The 21,578-nt window shown below is 49.6% G+C and overlaps 2 protein-coding genes across 4 annotated transcripts in view; one reads left to right on the plus strand and one right to left on the minus strand.

Annotated features, from left to right (window-relative positions):
- The window catches only part of Ptcd1 (pentatricopeptide repeat domain 1), a 17,667-nt gene extending 12,833 nt beyond the window's left edge, over window positions 1–4,834 (minus strand). The window contains exons 1-2 of the mRNA XM_021162332.1: window positions 4,684–4,834; window positions 2,775–3,247 (exon numbers count right to left, since the gene is read on the minus strand). Coding sequence (XP_021017991.1) covers window positions 2,775–3,221 — 447 coding nt within the window. The 5' untranslated portion in view covers window positions 3,222–3,247; window positions 4,684–4,834. The remainder of the gene's footprint in view (window positions 1–2,774; window positions 3,248–4,683) is intronic.
- A 132-nt stretch (window positions 4,835–4,966) lies between these two features.
- On the plus strand, window positions 4,967–19,885 carry Cpsf4 (cleavage and polyadenylation specific factor 4). Of its 3 annotated transcripts, none has more exons than XM_021162333.2 (8): window positions 4,967–5,192; window positions 8,394–8,444; window positions 11,128–11,280; window positions 13,357–13,452; window positions 13,934–14,027; window positions 15,057–15,129; window positions 16,570–16,740; window positions 18,952–19,885. In XM_021162333.2, exons 1-8 carry the CDS (start codon window positions 5,090–5,092, stop codon window positions 19,018–19,020), a joined length of 810 nt encoding a protein of 269 aa, XP_021017992.1. In that variant the 5' UTR covers window positions 4,967–5,089; the 3' UTR covers window positions 19,021–19,885. The 3 variants fall into 3 exon arrangements, with proteins under 3 accessions (XP_021017992.1, XP_021017993.1, XP_021017994.1); XM_021162334.2 differs by having other exon boundaries at window positions 16,645–16,740; XM_021162335.2 differs by having other exon boundaries at window positions 16,648–16,740.
- Window positions 19,886–21,578: the final 1,693 nt, after the last annotated feature.

Raw genomic sequence — 21,578 nt, forward strand, 5'->3', positions numbered from 1 at the left:
AAAAAAAAAAAAAAGAAATAAGCTGGGCATCACAGTGTGTGCCTGTAGATCCAGCACACGGAAAGATGAGGCAGGAGCATCACGAGTTTCAGTCCAACCTGGGCTACATAGCAAGCTGAAGACTAACACAGGCTACAGAATAAAACCTTGTCTCAGAAAAGCCAAAATAAAACGGGGGTGGTGGGACAAGATGGCTCAGTGGGTGAGGGTGCTTGCCAACAAGCCTAGCAACTGGAGTTAGCGCTCTGGCTTCCACACGGTAGGAGAGAACTGATTCGCCCTAACTGTCCAGTCTGTCATATATGCATCCTGGTGTGTGTATGTGCACACAAATACAGGGAGTAACACACTAAAATAAATCCAATTAAAGGGGGAAGGGCCCGGCTGTAGCATAATTGAGTTTGTGTCTAGCTTTCATGAAGACCTGGGTTCAATCCCCAGCGCCCGTAAACCTGGTATAGCAGTGCACACCTGTGCTCCCAGCACCAGGGAGGTGGAAGCAGGAGGATCAAAGGCTCAGGGTTATCCTGCAAAGCCAGCCTAGGATACATAAGACCCTAGCTACAAAACAAAGTAAGGGGGTTGGAGGGACGGCATCAACGAAGAGCAAAGAAGCCTCCAGAAGTCCAAGTTCTATTTCCAGCGCCCTTGTCAGGCTGCTCATAGCCACGTATAACTCCAGCTTCAGGGGATGTAACGCTCTCACGGCTATGGGAAAACAGTGTTGGGGTTGGTCCTGTGCACTGTGTATTCAGATGCTGCGTTCTGTGCTCTAAGATCAGGTTGCAGTGTGACTTGGGCATTGTATTGACCAATATGCTGTGAAGAATAAATAGTACCTGTGACTGGGCAGCAAAGAGGGAGGTGGGACTTCACATTGAGTAGAGGAGTCTAAGGTACGGACCACCAGAAAAAGGAGAGGAGAGTGAAGGAGGAGGTCGCCGTGAGGTGGGATGGACCATGAGCACCAGTAGCAGGCCCAGGGGACACACATGCAACAAAGCAAGACTCAGGTGGCAAGTAATGCAGGATTTATCTGGTTATAAATAGCCAAGTTGGGTTATAATAGTCTCAGAACCTGCCCGGCAGTTTAGGTTTGCAGCTGGTTAATAAAAACGCCAGGTTTCGGGCTGAAAAGACGGCTCAGTGATTAAGGACATGTACTATTCTTGCAGATGACCCGAGTTCAACTCCCAGCATGCACATGAGGCAGCTAACTCCAAAGGATGCTCCTAACTTCGGGCACATGGACATATTACATACATACACAGATAGACATATAAATAAATAAGAATAAAAATATCTTTAAAAATACCAGGTCTCTCTGTCCTTATTTAGGAGCTAGGTGGGATAGAGTGGGGCAGAAACTCACTCCATCCCGGCACTCAGAAGGCAGAGATAGGTGGGTCTTTGAGTTTGAGGCCAACCTAGTCTACAAAGTGAATTCCAGGACAGCCAGGGCTACCCAGAGATACCTTATCCAAGAAAAAAGACAAAAATAAAGTTTAAAAAGTGTTTTAAAAATAACAAATAAATCGGGTATAGTAGTTTATGCCTTTAATCCCAGCAGAGGCAGGTAGATCTTTGAATTCAAAGCCAGCTTGCCCTATATAATGAGTTCTAGGACAGCCAAGAATGCAGAGACAGAGATCCTACACCAAAAAAATAATAAAATCCAAACAAATAAAATAAGCTAGATTCACTACTATGTGCCTGTAATCCCAGTACTTGTGAGTCAGTGGCCTCTCTGTGAGTTCCAGGCCAGCCTGGGCTACATAGTAAATTCTGGTTTAGCCAGGGCTACACAGTTAAGATTGTGAAAAAGGTATAAAACAATAAAATAAGCTGGGTATTGGTAATCCCAGCACTCAAGAAGGGGAGACAGGAAGGTTGAATGTTTTAGGCTGTCCTGAGCTACAAAGTGAGTACCAACCAGCCAGGGCTACCCAGCAAGACAGCCTTGAAAGAATGAAAATTAGAGCTGGCAACAGTTTAGAGGTCAAATTGTTAAGAGAAGAATAAATCATGAGCCCAGGAAATGTGATACGGACAAGAAGACTAACGGGATTACCTCCATGTACTGAGTTCAAGGTAGGTAAGGGGCTAGCAATATGGTTCAGCAGATAGAGGCGCTTGCAGCGCAAGTGACCAGAGTTCGATCCCTGGGCTGTGCATAAAGGTGGAAAGGAAGAACCAGTTCTATACGTTGTCCTCTGGGTTCCACATGTGCACCGTGGCACACACACTCACACGTGCACACAGACAGCAATAATAGAGATCCAAGGACTGAGTAATGAACACCCCAACTTCAATAGCTGAGAAGGCTGCGCTGCCCCACATAAAATGCCAACCCAGCAGAAGGAAAACCCCAAGGTTCTCATGTAAAATGCCTACCTGTTTACCAGCTCTCCTAACTCCCTGCCTGCCCTCCGCTCAGTTTCCAGCCCAGCCTCTTCCTCCATCAGTTCCCCAACAGTCTGCTTAAACACTCCCTTCCCAGTAGTTTCCCCAGTATAGCAGCTCCAAGCCATAACAACTGTTCTAGCCTATCTGCTCAGCTCAGCTCAGCTCCTCCTGGCTCAACTGTCTAACAATGTCTTCACTAACTGCCTTCTCACTCTGCTAGTCCCCACCCCCGGCCGGGTTTATATATATTTCCTATCCCGTTCCCAGAAATCCAAGGGGCATCCAACACTGAAGGTCATAGGGTTCTCCCAGCTAAGAATTCTTAAAGGGCCAGGGACACAAGATGAAATCACATCACACTCTCAGACCTTTCCTTCCTTGATCAGACGTTTGCACTGAAAGAAGTACCAGTACTGAGTGTTCCGCCGGCCCCGCCACAGTTTGGGCTCCAATTCTTCCTCCTCACCACCCTGTTCCTTGAGCTGCAGGTTGTAGAGCTGGGCGGTTGACTTGTGGAATATCCTCCGGGAGGAGAATTTGTCGGAGAGGCTCCCGAAGCTCTCTTCCTCTGCCTCCTCCTGAGGAGCCACAGTGCTGAGCTTACTGGAGTCGGAGCAGAGGCTGCTCATTTCCTTCTGGCTCCCTCTGCCCAGGGGCAGGGGGGAGGAGGAGCCGCAGAAGGCAGCTCTCAGCCGTGCAGGTCCCTCCCTGCCTCCTGTCCATCGGGTTGATCCAACAAGATCCAGGTGTTGAAGGACAGACAGTCCTATGGGGTGGGGACCAGAAAAGAGCCGGGAGAGTCTTAGGAGGTCCATCGCTGGCTGCCTCGAGCGCCTGCAGCCTGAAATCAAGAAAAATAAGGAAACTGCATCAGATGCCATATAAAAGTCAGAAAGGAAGGGCTGGAGAGATGGCTCAGCGTGCTCTCTGAAGGTCCCGAGTTCAAATCCCAGCAACCACATGGTGGCTCACCCATAATGAGATCTGACCCCCTCTTCTGGTGCGTCTGAAGTCAGCTACAGTGTACTTACATATAATAATAAATCTTTGGGCTGGAGTGAGCGGGGCCTACTGGAGCAAGCAGGGCCTACCACAGCGTGCAGAGGTCCTAAAAAAATTTCAATTCCCAACAACCACATGAAGGCTCACAACCATCTGCACAACTATAGTGTACTCACATACATTAAATAAATAAATAAATAAACAAACAAATCTTTTTTTAAAAAGAGTCAGAAAAGAGAGACAAGTTTACTCAGAGGGTAGGCTCTGAGTTAGGAAGACCTGGCTCTGTGCAGGGTGGGGAGTGAGAGATCGGCCAAACTTACTATCTCAGCAAGAAGCTGGGTAGAAAAGAGTCAGAAATTCAGGGCCACCCTCAGCTATAATGTCAACTTCAAGGCCAGCCTGGGTTTCATGAGATTGTCTTTAAAAAGTAAGAGTAAGTCGTGATGGGCCATGCCTTTAGGCCCTGCACCAGGGAGACAGAGGCAGGAGAAGTTCTATGAGTTCAAAGTCAGTCTGGTCTACAACTGTGAGTCCACGCTAGTCAGGGCTACCTAGAGATCCCCAGTCTCGACAGCAACAACAAGAGGCTCAAGAGGGTCTCAGCAGATAAAGGTGCTTACTGAAGAGCTCCGTGACCTGAGTTTGATTCCTGAACATACTTGGTAGGACTTGTGGTACAAGCTGTTCCCTGATCTGCACTTGAGTGATGTGGAAGGCACATATATGCACATGCTCTCTCTCACAGAGCTACACCCTCCCACCCTAGCATTCTATCTTTATTAGGCTGTGCTGGGCTAGAGAGTTCAGCCTGCTTACTTTGAATCCCTTTAATAAAAAACAAAACAAAACAAACAACAACAAAAAACAAGACATAATAACAGGGAAAAGAGGTATGACGGTATTTTGAAGCTTAGCTGTACTAGGTTGACTCGCTCTCCAGGGTCTCATGTAATGCAGACTGGTCTCGACCCTCCTGCTTCCACTTGCCAGTTACTGGGATTACAAGTCTGGACTAACACTACCGGCTTATGCGGTGGTGGGGCAAGCACTTTACCAACTGAGCCACACCTCCTGCCCCCTTACCCGACTTTTAAACGTCTGCATTAGAGCTACACCCACAGAGAGACCTGGGACCCTAGGGTCGCCCCTTGCTTCCTCTCCCCAGGCCTTCAGATCCTCCGTTTTCGCATCTGAGCTTGAACAAACAAAGTCCCTCAGGTCCAATTTCCACCCGGCTTCCGGGTTTCCTATGAGGGTTGAACAGAAACTCACTCTGAGCGTTCAAAGCGGCGAGCCCCTAATGAGAGGTCCTCAGAGTCGAGGGACCGCGGCTCCAGAGACAGCGTTCCTATCCTCAGCACACACGACGGAGATCCCGCGCAGGCGCACTTCCGTCGCCGCCTCTTCTGTAAGATACAGAACCGAAAGAAACAGGCGATCGGTCGGCGGCTAGCCAGGCCTGAAGGAGTGGCCGGACTCTGAGCTCCGTTGGCTGAGTCTGGATGGGAAAAAAGGGCCGGCGCGGGCTCCAGCGCTCCCGGCATCCCTCGCGGGGCGGCGGCGGCTGCGGCGGCGGCGGCGGCGGCAAGCGAGAAGGGGACAGGGAGAGATAGCGTGAGGTGCGGAGAGCGGCTGAGAGACCTGAGGGGGAGCTGGGCCCGAGGCCGCCGCCGCCGCCATGCAGGAAATCATCGCCAGCGTGGATCACATCAAGTTCGACTTGGAGATCGCCGTGGAGCAGCAGCTCGGGGCGCAGCCGCTGCCCTTCCCCGGCATGGATAGTGAGTGCGGGGCCCGGCGGGTGGGTGGGCGATTCTGATTCTGACCAGAGGCTACCCCAGCCCTGGGCCCTGGAACCCGGGACCCTCACCCTCGCCTAGTTCCTCCGCTTCCGTCCTGGGACTTCCCGGTGTCACTTGAACTCGGGGAGACCTTTCCTTGGATCCTTGATCCCCGGGGACTGCTCCGTGGCAATCCTCGGGACAGCCGGACTGTGTCGGTTGTTCGCGTAATTCTCCACTGAACGCGTGTCATCCTGAAGTGGAACTGCCTTCTCCCATCCTGCGCCAACTTCAGCAAAGTCTTAGAATGTCTCTCATTTCCACCACTTAGAGTGCTCCTCTCTACTTTCATCAGAACTAGGCGGTAGAAGAGTCTGAGTGTATCTGACTGTCGAAGACTCCAAGTAGACCCTCATATTCCAGGCTTGCTTTAGTCTAACTCCTGGGAAACCCTTCCCTGACCTGGAATTGTCCGTTTTTCTCACTACCCCACCTCCGGGTCACCTGTCCCAACTCAGGCCTCCAGCGAACCTTTAGACCGAACTATATTTACTTGTCCTCTTCATGTGATGTGATGGTTTCCCTGTTCCGGTGGGATATATCTTCCGTTTGGGGGGGCCGCTTCAATTCAGACAGAACTGACCCCTTTGGCCTGGTCGTCCTTGCACAAATGTCTACTCTTTGTTGTTGTTGGTTTTCGAGACAGAGTTTCTCTGTATAGCCCTGGCTGTCCTGAAACTCACTCCGTAGATCAGGCTGGCCTTTTAAGCACTAGGCTTTTACTCAATTTGATGGCACTGCCTTGAGACCATGGTACATTTGTGTGGGGCAATAGATCCACAAACCTGTGGAGGCAAGTGTGCACTTGAAGTAAAGATTTGGGTTTCTTTAAAAAAACACAGAAATAGCAGGGCAGTGGTGGCGCACTTAGGAGGCAGAGGCAGGTGTATTTCTGAGTTCGAGGCCAGCCTGGTCTACAGAGTGGGTTCCAGGACAGCCAGGACTACACAGAGAAACCCTGTCTTGAAAACAAAACAAAAACAAACAAACAAACAAAATTCAGAACCCTGAAAACTACAGAAATAGGAATATGCTTTTATTTTAATCCCAGATATGGGATCTGGGGCTGCTTCAGATTTTTCCATAGTAGCTGACTATGATTTGCCTCATTCCTTAGCAGGAAGGAGTGTGATACTGCCAATGGCAGATAGTTTTTGCCATTGTGTGGCATTTGGAATTCAGAGGACTCTTAAGAGGGTATATAAATGCTAGGGCCCCAAGAATGTGGGTTGTTGATTGGTTGAGGGTTGTTAAGTAGTTGTGCACAAAAAAGGAACAAGAAAACAGATACCCTGACAGCAAAGACCAAACTTGCTCCCTAATCATCAGGGAGCAGTCTTAACAATGACATCACCCCCCCCCCTTCCATCCTTTTTTTTCTCACCTATCTAGTGTTAGGGGATTAGAAGGGTGGAAGATAAAAGAACCCACAAAGTAGCCAAAGTCTCCCTAGGAGACCCAGGGATGTGTATAGCATGGGTACCTCTGAAACTCACTTCCAGATTTGGTAGGCGCCTTGCTGGGCTTTGACATACCCAACACAACCACAAACAAGAAGTGCAGGCCGAGGCAATTTCCATTGTAGCCACTCAGTGATGGCTCTTGCCTTTAATCCCAGCACTCAGGATGGAGGGCCAGGCAGATCTCTGAAACTGAGGCCAAGCTGGTCTACAAAGCAAGTTCTAGAATAGCCAGGGCTGTTACACAGAGAAACCCTGTCTCTGGGGAAAAAGAAAAAAAAAAAGAAGATAGAAATGGTATTTCTGGGTTTTGTTTTGTTTTGTATTTTGGTTTGGTTGTTTTCTTTCTTTTTTTTTTTTTTTTTTTTCCTTTCCGGTTTTTTTTTTTTCGATTGGAAAATTCTCTTCCTTTGCATGAAGTGTTTGAGACAGGGTTTCTCTGTTTAGCCCTGGCTGTCCTGGAACTCATCTGTAGACCAGGCTGGCCTCGAACTCAGAAATCCGCCTGCCTCTGTCTCCCAAGTGCCAGAATTAAAAGCGTGCGCCACCACTGCCTGGCTGGTTTTTGTTTTTTGTTTTTTGGTTTGTTTTTTTTTTTGGTTTTTCGAGACAGGGTTTCTCTGTATAGCCCTGGCTGTCCTGGAACTCACTTTGTAGACCAGGCTGGCCTCGAACTCAGAAATCCGCCTGCCTCTGCCTCCCGAGTGCTGGGATTAAAGGCGTGCGCCACCACGCCCGGCTGGTTTTTGTTTTTTAACTTTACTGTTTTCTGAAAATCCATGCTGATACATCAGTGAAGACTATTTATGAATCCAAGATTTGTTCTGGTGAGTTTCTGGACTTGCTGACTGCTGCAACATGCTGACTCTGTAGATTTACTACCCTCCCAGAGTTGGCTGTGTTTGTGGGGATGAATGGCCTTGCACCTTTGTAATTCCATGTAGGTGTCACATATTAAGGGCTGGCCTGCTTGATCTTCTTCCACTAGGCTAATGTCTAAAGAGGCCCCTGCCTGCTCTGTCATCTTCCCTGCTCAGAGGCTCAGCTAGTGATTTAGTTATTTCCTGTGAGACCATTCATTCCTTTTCTCTGTCTCATACTAATATACTTGTAAATTAACCCCCATGGGCGGGCTGAGCTGGGGGTAATTAGTTTCTGATCTTGTGTTCCTTCTTGCCCTCTCCACCCTTTTTTTTTTTTTTTTTTTTTTTTTTTTTTTTTTTTTTTTTGGTTGTTTTCGTGACAGGGCTTCTCTGTGTAGCCCTGACTGTCCTGGAACTCACTTTGTAGACCAGGCTGGCCTTGAACTCAGAAATCCGCCTGCCTCTGCCTCCCAAGTGCTGGGATCAAAGGTGTGTGCCACCACTGCCCGGCCTCTCCACCCATTCTTAAATGTCTTGAAAGATCTTGGCTTCCAGGAGGTTCTCGGATGTTTAGTCCCACAGTGAAGTCACATTTCACGAGTCTGACTGAAACAAGTGGCTTTTGCTTTGAGACAAGGTCTCACTGTGTTGCCCTAATTGGCCTGGAGCTAAATGTGTAGCCCTGGCTAGGCTAGAACTTATCCCACCATGGCAGGCATGGGCTTTGTGGTTTTTGCCAGCTCACTACATCCTGCATCCTAAGAGTCCCCTCCATTGGTACCTAGCTTTAGTTGATGACTGATTCTTTCCTTTTACAGAGTCGGGGGCTGCTGTCTGTGAATTCTTTTTGAAAGCTGCCTGTGGCAAAGGTAAGAGACCCTTGACTTCCTCACATCCTTCCTGAGGTATCCTGTGTTGTTTGTATTTTGAGGTTTCTTTAAGAGCGGTTGTTTCTGATGAGCAGTCTATTGTGTATTTAGGTGATTTTATGTGAGTTTTTTTTTTTTTTCTTTATTCGGTTAATAAAGGTTAGAGCTTGTGTTTGGGCAGTGGAGGTTCGGAAAGGTGGGACTGGAGGTTTCAGATTGGGAGCAGGTATAAAGGTGAAGAGGACAAGAAGGGAAGGAGGACTGAGGAAGAGGAGGAGGAGGAAGCCATGATGGAGCAGAACCATGTAGCCAAGAGCAACCACAAGTAACAAGGGTCTTATAGCTGGTGAGTAAGTTAGTATGGTATTAGATCTGCCCAATGTAGGCTTATAGCTTATAATTATAGTAACTAGATTGTGTGTTTTTTACATGGGCTTATTGGAGTTGGAAATTCCAGCTACACCCTGCCCCCTACTTGGCCCTCTAGCAGATTTCCAGGCCACTGGGTATCTGCCTGTATTACCTTCAGTTGTATTATATTGCAGATGAGTGTTCATAAATGAAGCCATGGCTTAGATAGGCTAGGAGGACGTTGGACTATGGCACCCAAAACCTAGGCACAGACTGAGCCTGGCTTCAAGGTTGCCTTCTTTTGTTACTTTTCCTTCGCGTGGGGAGGAGGGCATACAGGCTTTCAGGGACTTCTCATGGTCTCAGAATTACATGTCGCCATGCCCAGGGGCTGAATACAGACTTTTTAATTTCAGTGTATGCAAGCTAGTGAGCTTCCTAGTCAAAGACTGGCCAAGTCTTTCTTCTGGGGCCTCACCAGAGGCTCTGTGAGCCTAGCCATCCATCGATTCATAGGTGTTTGTGGGCAGGACCTTGAAGAGGAAGCACAGATGCAGAGCAAGGGGTGCTTTGGATGGATGGACTAGGAACAGTGAGTTTGGCCTGCACAGTGCAGGGCTGCACAGTGCTGAGGCAGGAGACCTTGGAGGTGGAGAACAGCTTGACCTCATGGCCTCTGGTCAGGACGTCATTCTCTCTGTCACTGGGTCCTGGTCTCATTCCCACGTTTGCTCAGCTCTCCTGCCTTCTGACCGTTAGGTAATTATGCAGATAGTAGCAGGCTGGGCCCTGTTGAGTTCTGTTTCTCAAACCTTAATAAAAATTTCCTGGGCTGCTTTTTAGTCCAACTTCTAAACTTTTATTAGTGAGACTAAGAATCCCAAAAGGGAACCCCAGTTTCCTAGGTGCCACACACCATGGGGCTCCCAAAATTCCACCTCTTGCTACGAAGGCACTCTTAGTTCATGGCACTATTGCCATCCCATAGCCAGGAGCCATACATATATGCTGACCAGTTACAAACGTTAAGTGTAGTTCCTCAGCCATACTGCTGCTAATTCAGATGCTCAGCAGCCACATGAGACCAGTGGCTGCTGTCCTGGAGAGCAAAGGCATAGAGCATTTCTTCCCATTGTGGCCAAAAATTCATTTGGGCAAGGCTAGTCTCACCTTCATTAGTCACGGACTTACTCTCAGTAGCCCTTTCAGCAGTCATGGCCGGCCTCCATTACATTCACAGAGGGTGGCTCTCTCCCATCTGGGTGGGACTCTCCCTGCTGCAGGACACTGCTCCTGCTCATGTCTGTCACAGCTCTGCAATGGTAAAGCTAATTGTCTTCTTGAGGCTGCAGGCTTTGAATGGGACATGGCCTGCCTGGGGTCCAGAGTTCTGCTAATGGCTCTCTTTATCCTGTGAGGCTTACTCTTTTGCCACCCCTCCACTTTTTTATTTCTAGTACCCATAGACCACTAGAAGTGTTTGGTTTGTTTAAGGAACTAGTTCACCCTCCCACCACTCTCAAGGCTTATTATGTATCTCTCTTAATACTAATGTCTTTGAAATTATGACATGATATTTTAGTGGTTTGTTGTTATTTTTGTTGTTTTGAGACAAGGCCCTGATGTGTGGCCCTGTGCCCTGGAACTTACTATGTAGCCCAAAGTGGCTTTAAACTCACTGCCTTTGTCTCTGGAGTGCTGGGATCAAAATGTGTGCCACCATACCTGGCAGTTCTAGTTGTATTTTTCCAAAATACTTTAAACTCAAAATACATGGCTATTAAATGTAAAATGAGGGGCTGGTGAGATGGCTCAGTGGTTAAGAGCACTGACTGCCAAAAAAGAAAACAAACAAACAGAGCACTGACTGCTCTTCCAAAGGTCCTGAGTTCAAATACCAGCAATCACATGGTGGCTCACAACCACCCGTATTGAGATCTGATGCCCTCTTCTGGTGCATCTGAAGACAGCTACAGTGTACTTATGTATAATGATAATAAATAAATCTTTTTTTAAAAATTTAAAATAAGGCAAGAGATGGCTCAGTAGTTAAGAGCTGTTCTTCCAAAAGACCCAAGTTCAATTCCCAGCACCCACATAGCAATTCACAGCCACCCTTAACTGCACCTTCAGGGGACTTGACGAGCCCCTCCCCTTTTTTGGCCTCTGCAGACACTATAGGCCAAACATTTGTTTGCTGGTATTCTACCTTCTCCAGAGACACCATCTCTGTTGGTTTCGGGTGGTTCAGAGACGTGTAGGGTGACAGCTCTCCAGCTTTCCCTGGGTCCATTTCCACCTGAGCCTGTATCTCTCTTCACTCTTCTGGCAGGGGGCATGTGCCCATTCCGCCACATCAGTGGTGAGAAGACAGTTGTGTGCAAACACTGGCTGAGAGGACTGTGCAAGAAAGGGGACCAGTGTGAGTTCTTGCATGAATATGACATGACCAAGATGCCTGAGTGCTACTTTTACTCCAAGTTCGGTAAGGCGTGGGGCATCCTGGGAGGCCTTGCTGAGAGCCAAGCCGTGGGGGCCACATAGCTGCTCAGGGGCCACTGCAGCTCTCTGTCTCTCTCATCTTTCCAGTACTTGGGCAGAGCCTGGCAACCTGAGCTGGCTCTTCAGTAAGGGGGTGTTCTCGTTCTCTGTCATAACTTCATGTTCTTGTGGGAGCACTTTGGGACATTGAGTGAGCAATCCAGATGAGCTGGCTGGAAACCATCACTGCTCGTGGCAGCCTTACCCCTGAGATCCACATCTCCTGGCATAATCACTGCTCACCCCCAGCCTAAAGTTTCTGCCATCTCTTTGGGAGCATGAGCTTAGACAATAGCATGGCTATCCCAGCAGTCCACAGAATAGCAAGCCTAGGGCTGACTGTCTTCTGATCGGAGTGAACCTACACTTCCCATGAAATTAAGATTGCTTTGAATGCTAATTACAGACAAGAGGCTGGTCCCTCCCGTTTGGGGTGGCCTAAATGGAGAAACAAGGCAGAATGGAGCAGGTACAGAACTTAGTCCCCAGGGATCTGCTCTGGTCCACCATTAGGGGTGTCTCAAGAAGTTCTGATGGTCAGCCCAAGGGCTTCTGTGTTTCTAGGCCCTGGGCAATGCCACAAGGTCAGAGGCTTGCCGAGGCCATGTGCTGAGCTGAGCTTCACAGCACTGGTACTAGAGGAGATGCTGGTTGTATTAGTACCGTGGGCTCTGGTGGTTTTGAGCCTGCATCTTTCATCATACCCTACATTGGTCTGTAATTGACGATGTAGATCTGGGTTGTCTTAAGTATTCAATGAACCTCCCACTTGACTCAGTCTCCCAAGTGCTGGGTTAACAGGTGAGAGTCACCATGCTTGGCTTTGGGTGCGGACTCCTTAGTTTCTTTTCCTTATTTCTTTGTAAGATATGTATTATTGGTGATGCTGCTGCTTGTGTTTTGTTTTGTTTTTTTGAAGCAGTATAAGCTGAGGGGTCAAAACACACGGACAGAAATGGAATGCAGGCTTCCTTCTCAAGCTTGTCCCATCTACCACATCCATGCCATTACCATCTCCCACTTTGTCACATAGCAGCATGGACAGGGCTACCCTCAGCAAGCTGTCTTGGGTTACCCTTCTTTTATGCTGATAACCACAGTCTGGGCATGCCCCCATGTCTCTAATGGCCCCTTCACTTGCCTGTCCATTGTAGAGGACTCTGCCTTGTGTTGCTGCTGCAGCTGCTGACACACACTTGTGGGCCACACACTTGTGTTGGATCCTCTCCCTCTGGGTCTTAAAAGGACAGGCCTTTCCTTGTGTGCTAGAGTTTTGCTGCAGTGGCCCAGACTCAAGTATTTGATAAACTAGGGGGATAACAGGGAGTTGGTTATGGAAAATACTGCGAAAGAAAAGTATAGAAGTAATACACACCTCAAAATGGGCTTGAGCCAAGTGATCTGCGAAGGTCCCTGAGGGAAATCCTGAGCTAGAGGCTAAGAAGGGGCCAGTGGAGGCTGAGGACTCACCTTGGGCAGCCAGGTGAGGAGCACTGGGCACTTAAGCAAGAGGGCTGGGCATTCTTCTCTACTGTACGTGGAATGTGTTAGCTTTGGTTGCACAGCGCAGCCTGGACGTGCATCCTCATGTTGGTCCAGCCTGATGTCCTGTCCTGAGAGGTACTGGTCAACATGTTATCATTAGCAAGGTGTATCCATGCCACAGCATACACCCAGCCTCAAACTCCCAATGTATAGTCCACCCATTGTTTCTCAAGTTAGAGTTCTTTAGGCCTCCTGTATCACAGCTCATAGGTGTGAAGAATAGGCAGAATAGTGATTTCCTGGTCTTAAAATATCTAGTTTGGAACGACCTTGGGATGTTCCGGGTCAAGCCGAACTAGTACCCTTCCCGTGGCAGTGATGTGTGTGAAGGCAGGACTTGTCACAGCCCCACAGACATTGCCCTTAGCTATTGCATGAGCAAGCTGGTCCTGGACACTAGAGCCAGCTGGTCCCTTTGGTTTGGGAGACAGTCCCAGCACAGTTCCTTGAGGCCATATGTACACATTTCCTGCAGGGGAATGCAGCAATAAGGAGTGCCCCTTCCTGCACATCGATCCTGAATCCAAGATCAAGGACTGCCCTTGGTATGACCGCGGCTTCTGTAAGCATGGTAGGTGACAGCAGGCCTCGGGCTCACCTGATCCCAAGGCTAGATCCTCCTGGGGCATCACTTCCCCTGTTCTACCTGGTTCAGCAAAACCTAACCTACTGTGGCCACTGAGGTGTTTGATTTATTTATTGTTTTCCGTCTCACAGGGTCTCACTGTGTAGGCCAAGCTGGCTTTAAACTCAGTCCTCTCTGTTAGTTTCCTATGGACTGTGATTATAGGTGGGCGCTAGCGTCCCCCGCTGTGGGGCATTTTCCTGCCCTCATTGCCCTAAAGCCTCCCAACAGGGCTATGATATGGCGTCCCACTTGCATGCAGAGTGTAGCACACTGTCCCCTGTGAATAAGCCATGCAGCCAGCATTTGAAGCTACACTCTGGCTCTGTGCTTCAGGCAGGCTGAGCAGGGCTCTGACTGAAATGGGACACTTACACATTGCCTCACTGAAAGGCCATCTGAACAAACTGAATGCTGGGCTTTGCAGGTCCCCTGTGTAGGCATCGGCACACCCGGAGAGTCATTTGTGTGAACTATCTTGTTGGATTCTGCCCTGAGGGACCATCATGTAAATTCATGCAGTGAGTATCCTGGGTACCAACCGGGCTGCTGCCCTCTGGGTGGTTCCTTGGTACAGCTTGGCTTGCGTCTCTAGGTGGCATCCACCCTACAGTCTGGGTAGAACTGAGAAGTGGGGAGCAGCTACTGCTGTCTGCTAATGATGATTCTGCTTCCAGAGCCCAAAGGCAGCTCTGCTTAGCCTAGCATTTCGCCTTCTGTGAGCTGTGGGCCACTGGGGAATCTACAGGGCCACTGGTAGATGCTTTGGGCCCTGTGTACTAAAATAGCTCTCATATAGTACCCTTGCAAGCCACTTAGGGAATTAGGGACTCACTGTGTTGGCCCTGAGCCTGGTGTTTCAGATACAATAGTTCATGGACGGAAGGCAGGTGGAAGAGAGAATGATCATTTCCCACACCCAAAACCCTAGGTTCAGGGCTCAGTCATTGCTGTTGGTGGCTAATGGTGCCTGATCAAGGGCAAGGCCATTTAAATCTCTGAAGCTGGGTTCTTCTTGTCCCACAGGATTAGCATCCTTCTCCTAGTTCCATAACATTGGCCTTGAGAGTCTAAGGCACATGTGTCCCATGGTAGCTGTGGCACTGGGCTTCTATCTGAAGTGACATGGGGACTGTAGAGAGCCTCCCTCCCGTCCACTGCTGCTTTGGCCACATTACCCAACCTGCAGCAGCTGTAAAGTCTGCCTGGTTTGTCTTGTGGTCCTTGCCTTCCTGAGGGACTTGCATCTGTCCGGTCCAGGGATAGCTGCTTGCAGGTGAGCATGTCACTGAGTGCTGCTGTACATCCTGAGGAGGTCTTGATACACTTCTGGACTGCTGGGGCATTTATAGCACAGTACAAGGACCAAGACAGCCGCGCCTTAGAATAGCCCTTGCCCAAGGGTTCCACCATCAATTGTTTGTACCAGGCAGGCCTACCCTGTGTCCCAAAATTTGGATTGCGTTTGTTTTGTTCGGAAGATACGTGTGGTTTTTCCAAACACTGCCTGACCCTAACTCATCTCGTGCCCTGTCTTCTTCTCTGTCCAGCCCTCGATTTGAACTGCCCATGGGGACCACTGAGCAACCCCCACTACCGCAGCAGACACAGCCTCCAACAAAGGTATTGTACCCTGCTGCCTCCCTGGCCACACTGGCCTGCAGATATGGTCTCATTACCCACTCTGTGTGAGGACTACTGTAGACCCCACCTGGGGGCCTGTGTGAAGGGCAAAGGGGGAGGCGGGAGAGAGGGGATATGCCCTCTTATTCCAACAAAAAAATCAGGGCAAAGCAGTTTTCTTGTTTTAGAGATGAGTCCCAGGGCGGGTGGGAGACGGGTCCATGTAGCACAATCACTGTAAATGTGGGGCTGTGCAATTGTGGCTCAGTGGCGTCTGCCTTGGGAGCTGGGAGAGAGAAGAGAGCAGGGGGACTGGGCCAATGCTGGCTGCTCTTGCTTCTGAGTCAGAACCTTCCCTTTACAAAGGAGGAAACTTGGCCTCCCAGAGGGAGGGATTTACCTGAGGGGATACTGCCAAGCCGTGGCAGACATGAGAGCTGACTTCTGGCAAGTGCCGGCATGGCTCCTGTGGTGATTAACCTGTCACAAACAGGAATAAAGGACTATCCAGACCCACAGTTCAGTCAGTGTGTCCCCTAAGCACAAGGAAAGGGAAATGTCATGGACAAATGGGGATGTACAGTAGTGGCCAAACCAGGGCACCCAGGGCTTACAAATGGGAGTGGTGCACTGGGTCAGAGGAAGGTCTGGCCTGCATGACAAGCAGGGCCTTCAGCAGGTCTGCATAAGCTAACCGCCCTCCTGAAACCTCACTTTACCTGACTGGCTTTTAAGTCGGGTACCATGTCCCCTTCTAGTCCTTCCCAGGCCAGAGCCTGAGGGGCTTGCTCAGATCCCCAAGCCCCTGGAGACACCAAGCAAAACAGACTTCCTCAAGGAAGCCAGGCCGTCCCTGGCATAGGTGCAGCTGGTAGCCTCGGGGTTCCTAGCTCGTATTTCATGGGTCAGAGCCAAGATCCCATCTGGTTGGAGGTGGACTTGTTCTGGAATCCCTACCTAAGAGCCCCACTCCCCTTTCCATGACTCCTAGAGGAGGGCCCTCTCAGCCCCTAGACTGCAGGCCAGCATATCAGGCTCCAACTGTTTTTCTGTGACTGTTGCTCGCCGTGTAGGCTGCTAAACATCTGGCTGAACCAAGCGTTCATCCTGACCTGAAGCTAGAACCTCAGAAACAAAAGTAAGGCCTGATCGTGCCCTCACCCCGCTGCCCAGAGACTTCCTCTTGTCTCTTCCATCTTTTCTTTTCTACTTTTAGTTCTCGTTTTTGTGTGTCTGCATGGTGTTTTTCGGACAGCAGCTCCTGCCATCATCACCAGAACTTTCTTTTCGGCCCACTTTCCTGGGGCAGGCCATTGCGGAAGCCCTCTTCCTGCTGATTATGCAGGAGAGGTCCCGTCCTCTTTTTTTTTTCCTGTCCCCATTGGTAGTCCTCGTGCACGTGTTTTCCGCAGTAAAACCGTGTTGTGTAACTCTTTCCAGCAAAGTAACAATCCGCCATTACAAAGGTCGTCCTCCTTGATCCAGTTAACGAGTCAGAACTCTTCTCCCAACCAGCAGAGAGCCCCGCAGGTCATTGGGGTCATGCAGAGTCAAAACAGCAGTGCGGGCAACCGGGGACCCCGGCCGCTGGAGCAAGTCACTTGCTACAAGGTGAGTCCCAGGGGTGGGGTTGGGCAGGGGGGACAGGGGCACCGTCTTCCGTCAGTGGTCACTCCCTCACTCCACAGATGTGTGGTTGTTTTTGGACAGTAGTAACATTTTTATTAGTGCTGATTTGCAGAGTAAAGGTAGAGGCCACTGTGGTGGGCTAGTCCCCATCCTCCTTCCTCTAGTGCCAAGGCACATGGAGGAAGGTGCACATATGCTATTTAATGAGTACATTGTGCTTTGAAACAAGAATTTTCAAAAAGGGTGGGGTGATGCTCAAAACAGCCACGTGTGCATCCCAAAGGGACGGGGCAAATCTCTGGGCCCATGCACACAGGAATTGGATTAGGAACACACCCCAGCCCATAGAAGAAGTCTTTCAGGGAGAATCTCACGAGAATGTGTAGCTGCTGCATAGCCCTTGCGCGAGTTTGGGCTTCTGAAAAGTTCAAAGCTTGAGGGTATACACTGCCATCTCACAGGAGCAGGTCCCCTCATACTCAGAGGGATGAACTTGTGACTAAAAATCACAAAACATGTTGGGAAGTGTCCTCCATGGTAAATCAGCAGTGACATGCATGGGGAACTTCAGACAGGCAGCTCAGTGGATAAAGACAACTGTAATCGTGAGGGCCAGAGTCTGAATCCCAGGCTCCTATAGAAAGGCTAGGTGAGTGTGGCCCAGATCATTAATAGAGACAAGATCCCTGGAGTGGTGGGTTCATTTGAGACCCTGCCTCAGTAGAGAGAAGTCACTTTGGTGCCTCTGTGCATGGACAATCAAATAAGCATGCACACACACGTACACACACGTGCGGAAAAAACACTGGAGGGAAATACCTACGTAAGCATGCACATGGGCTCCTAGAGTGAGCTTAATTCATATACCTTCTTTCTTTGTAGTATCTTAGGCTCATCCCATAGCTGTGCATTGCCGGAGGTGTGCAGCCTTGTTTTCTGTTTAATGATCAGTCTTTACAACAGTACGTGGAAATCTGATCTTTCTCAGTGGCTACATAACCACAGCTTATTTCAGCACAGCTGTTAAAAGACTGTGTATGGGTTTGTTCTTAGCAATAGTCTTGACTGATACCCACTGGCATCTGCATTTTGCTAGTGGTTCTGAGCTATAAGATGCTTGTATATATACATTGTAAGGCATGGCCTAAGACAATGCCACTACAGCCAGGCATTCTTTGAAACCCTGCTCTATCCCAGAGAAGTCTGTATCCCTGGGAGAAGGGAAGGCAATTGCTTAAAGAAAAATCAAAGTAAAAATATGTGTGAATTCAGGTGCCGCAGGATACGAGAACTGTGTGGCGCTTGGGTGGTAGAGCGTTCCTGGTAATTTCCAAAGATGGCACCCTAAAGCATCTTAGCTGTCATCTTGCTCCATCTAGCACCACAGTGTAGCAGTGTCTCCTTCATGATGCATACACTCAGGTCCTGAGACCCCAACAAGTGTGTGTGCCCAGTCCTGCAAGTAGGGCTTCCTGGTTCCTTCTGACTGCTATCTAGACCTCCAGACCACTCATCCACACAGAAAGGCACATCTGAGTTGGGAGCCAGCGGCAGCTGGATACTGACAGAATGCCACTGTGGCAGCCAGGACAGAGGTGACATGGGCATGGAGAGCTGATAGGAAGTTTGCATCAAGTTGTGGCCCTTTGCAATCTCCTGTCCATTTGTGCAGTGCTAGACCAAGGCTGTTCAGGCACTACAGAAGGGCCAGGTTAGGATCAGGTAACACTGGCAGCTCTACCTCTCCAGGCTGAAAGATTAGCAGATGGCTCTGGGCCTGTGAGCAAAGGCTGCCCTCAGATAGCTTTGAAATGTATGCACGATCCAGGAGGGAAGCTTCAGGCGTAGCTCACCCTCAGTGTTCTCAGCAATGGCTCCCTGAACTGGGGCAGGAGCTTGGTGGCTTCTGTCCGGTTGGTCCCTCCTATCTTCTCTAGGAAGCCCAGACATTGGCTCAGAGGTAAGGTGACTGTCCTGCCCTGTGGAGGGGCAGGTGGGGGAGCTCATGGTGCTGGTGAAGCCCCTGTTGGGCAGGCCTGGGGCCAGTGCAGGTGTGGGGGTGCTGGGGAGCTGCCCCGTGTCAGCCTCCTCACCTCTGCTGAGCGTCCCCACAGGCTGTGACTTGGTGGGCACTGCTTTAGTTAGCATCAGAACTCTCACGCTTGTTCCCATTCCTTCCCCTCCTGTTCCCAGTGTGGTGAGAAAGGACACTACGCCAACAGATGCACCAAAGGGCATTTGGCCTTTCTCAGTGGACAGTGACAGCAGCAGCAGCAGCAGCTGGAATCACTGTGGAGCAGCCTGAGGGGCCTGCTGATGGGAGCACGCACTTAGCTGCTGACTGTAGGACTGGCAGGACTCGGACTGGAGCTGCAGGCATACCAGTCAGGGCTCATTTTGAGGGGCCATGTCTGTCCTTTCATTTTGCTATAATTTTTTTTTTTTTTTTTTAAAAAGAAGGACCATGTGCTTCAGTTGGGTCCCCTGAGCCAGAGTTTGCCTGGACATCAGTGCCTCGTTTTTTTATTTTTTTATTTTTTGGACTCCCTGTACACTGTCCTGTTGGGGAGAGAGAAGCTGGGAAGGGCTATGCTTCGTCCTGGGTGGAAGACAGCTGGCAGTTCCCCTCAGGGCCTCATTTAAACACCAGCACCTAAAGAGGACGGGTGGATCATGTGGGGCTGTGGCCAGGTCAGCCTGCTTTCTCCATGTCCTGCTGACATCTGAAACTGTGCCTATGAATGTGATTTGAACACAGGAGCCCCTTCCTGACAAACCTGGAGCACCCACTGCCTGGCCTGGCCCTCACTGTGGGAGGGGCGCCAGGCTCCCCAGGCTGAGCTGCTTGTCTGGGCTTGCTTGTGGAGCACCCGTCAGACAGTGCTTCAAGTGCACCTTTAGCCAGTGCTGCAGACCACCCTGAAATAGCTGACCCAGTTGGTCTGCGCCTACCTCCTGCCAAGCAAGCTCTGTGCTGTCACTCAGACACCTGTGGCATGCAGAGGCCGCCCATCCTTGAGCCTAGAAAATGTGAATCCATCACCTGCAACCTGCTGGGCAAGTGGGCCTATCCAAGTTCGGTTATAAGAATACTTTCTATGAGGTTAATTAAAAAGCTTGTTTTTTAGCCTGTGTTTCATTACTTAAAGAGACTCCTGAAGAAGAGTCCCATTTGGCAGATACCAATCTCAGAGAGAAGTGACTGCTGCTAGGAAGGGCCTCTGCATCCTCTCTCGTGTTAGGTTTGATGGTACCTAGTCATCAAACTAGGCTTGGCTCTAAGCCCTGTTCATGCAGGCTCCGTGCAGTGAGTAGTCTCCATCCCTCCCTCCTGGTGTATGAATATTTTTAGTAGATCCTGGCACAGGGTTACTTCCCGCCTGCGACCATTTACGTTCCTGGATGAAAGATACACACACACACACACACACAACATTTCCTTTATATTTCAATATTTCTTAAGCAGCAAATAGCAGGGCAACTGCCTAACTTCCATGTTGTTAAAATCTACTTTCTATCAATTTCAGTGTTCCATCTTGGCTGCTCTTGGCCCTTTTACATGGCTGTTCTGGTTATCCCCCTCCCCACCCCCCTACCCCACCCCCCCAGAATTTCCTGAGGCATGGTGGCCCTCTTGGTCCCAAGCCCCGGCACGCCTATTTCTCCCCCTACCTATTAGCTGCTGGCATCTTCATTTACCAATCAGAATTAACTGGGGCAGGGTCCTTCAGTGTCTTAGTGCGGAACAGTTTTGGGGACCTAAATTAACATTAGAAGACAAGCAGCATGCAGCAAACCCACTACACTCCCCTAATCCCATAAGCAACTGATAGCTTATCCTTAAATCCGAAGAGTCAGGAATGGTGGGTACTTCGGGACAGCCATGAGCTTGCTTCAGACAGGCCAGCCAGCACCTCTTATCCATTCACTAGCTGTTGACTGGAGCCATTTTACCAGTTGCTGGTGGACCTCATGCAGAAAGGCAGAAGACATTCAGGCCCACCCCAAATCCTCTGCCTTGTTAGAATGTCCAGGAGTGGGCTGGAGCGATGGCTCAGCAGTTAGGAGCACTTACTGCTTTTCCAGGGGCCCTAGCTCCATAACTAGTACCTGCAACCATCCACAGCTCCGGTTCTAGGGGACTCACACTCTCTTCTGGCCTCTGTAGTGCCAGGGACACAAAGGATGCAAGCACACACCCATACACTTTTTTTTCTTTTAAAGTAAAAGCATTTGCTGCTCTTAAGAGTACCTGGGTTCTATTCCCAGCACCCATATGGCAGCGCATGTGGTGACTGCAGTTCAAAGGGATTTGATCACCTTTTCTCATCTTTGTGGGCATGAAGCACACACTGCATATGCGTGCAGGCAAAAATACCCCAAAGTGCCAGATGTGGTGGCACACGCCTTTAAGTCCCAGCACTTAAGAGGCAGGCTGGGGCTGGTGAGATGGCTCAGTGGGTAAGAGCACCCGACTGCTCTTCCGAAGGTCCAGAGTTCAAATCCCAGCAACCACATGGTGGCTCACAACCNGCAACGAGATCTGGCGACCTCTTCTGGAGTGTCTGAAGACAGCAACAGTGTACTTACATATAATAAATAAATCTTTAAAAAAAAAAAAAAAAAAAAGAGGCAGGCTGATCTCTGAGTTTGAGGCTAGCCTGGTCTAGGTAGTCAATTTTAGAACAACCAGAGCTAAGTAGAGAGACCCTGTCCCTAAAGAGAAAAACTGTCATGATTCAGTGGTCTATGCTTCATACTGTATAAGCAACCAGTAGCCACAGCACCTCTAGACAGCTACAGCACTTATGGTAGAGGAC

Source organism: Mus caroli, chromosome 5 (genome assembly GCF_900094665.2).
Source record: "Mus caroli chromosome 5, CAROLI_EIJ_v1.1, whole genome shotgun sequence".
In the NCBI taxonomy this organism is placed as follows: domain Eukaryota; kingdom Metazoa; phylum Chordata; class Mammalia; order Rodentia; family Muridae; genus Mus; species Mus caroli.

Bases quoted from the DNA above. Each gene is read 5' to 3' on its own strand.
- Cpsf4 (XM_021162333.2), top strand. From the start codon at position 5,090: ATGCAGGAAATCATCGCCAGCGTGGATCACATCAAGTTCGACTTGGAG. The intron at 5,193-8,393 runs GTGAGTGCGGGG...TTCCTTTTACAG, and splicing joins GCCCTTCCCCGGCATGGATA to AGTCGGGGGCTGCTGTCTGT. The intron at 8,445-11,127 runs GTAAGAGACCCT...CTCTTCTGGCAG, and splicing joins GAAAGCTGCCTGTGGCAAAG to GGGGCATGTGCCCATTCCGC.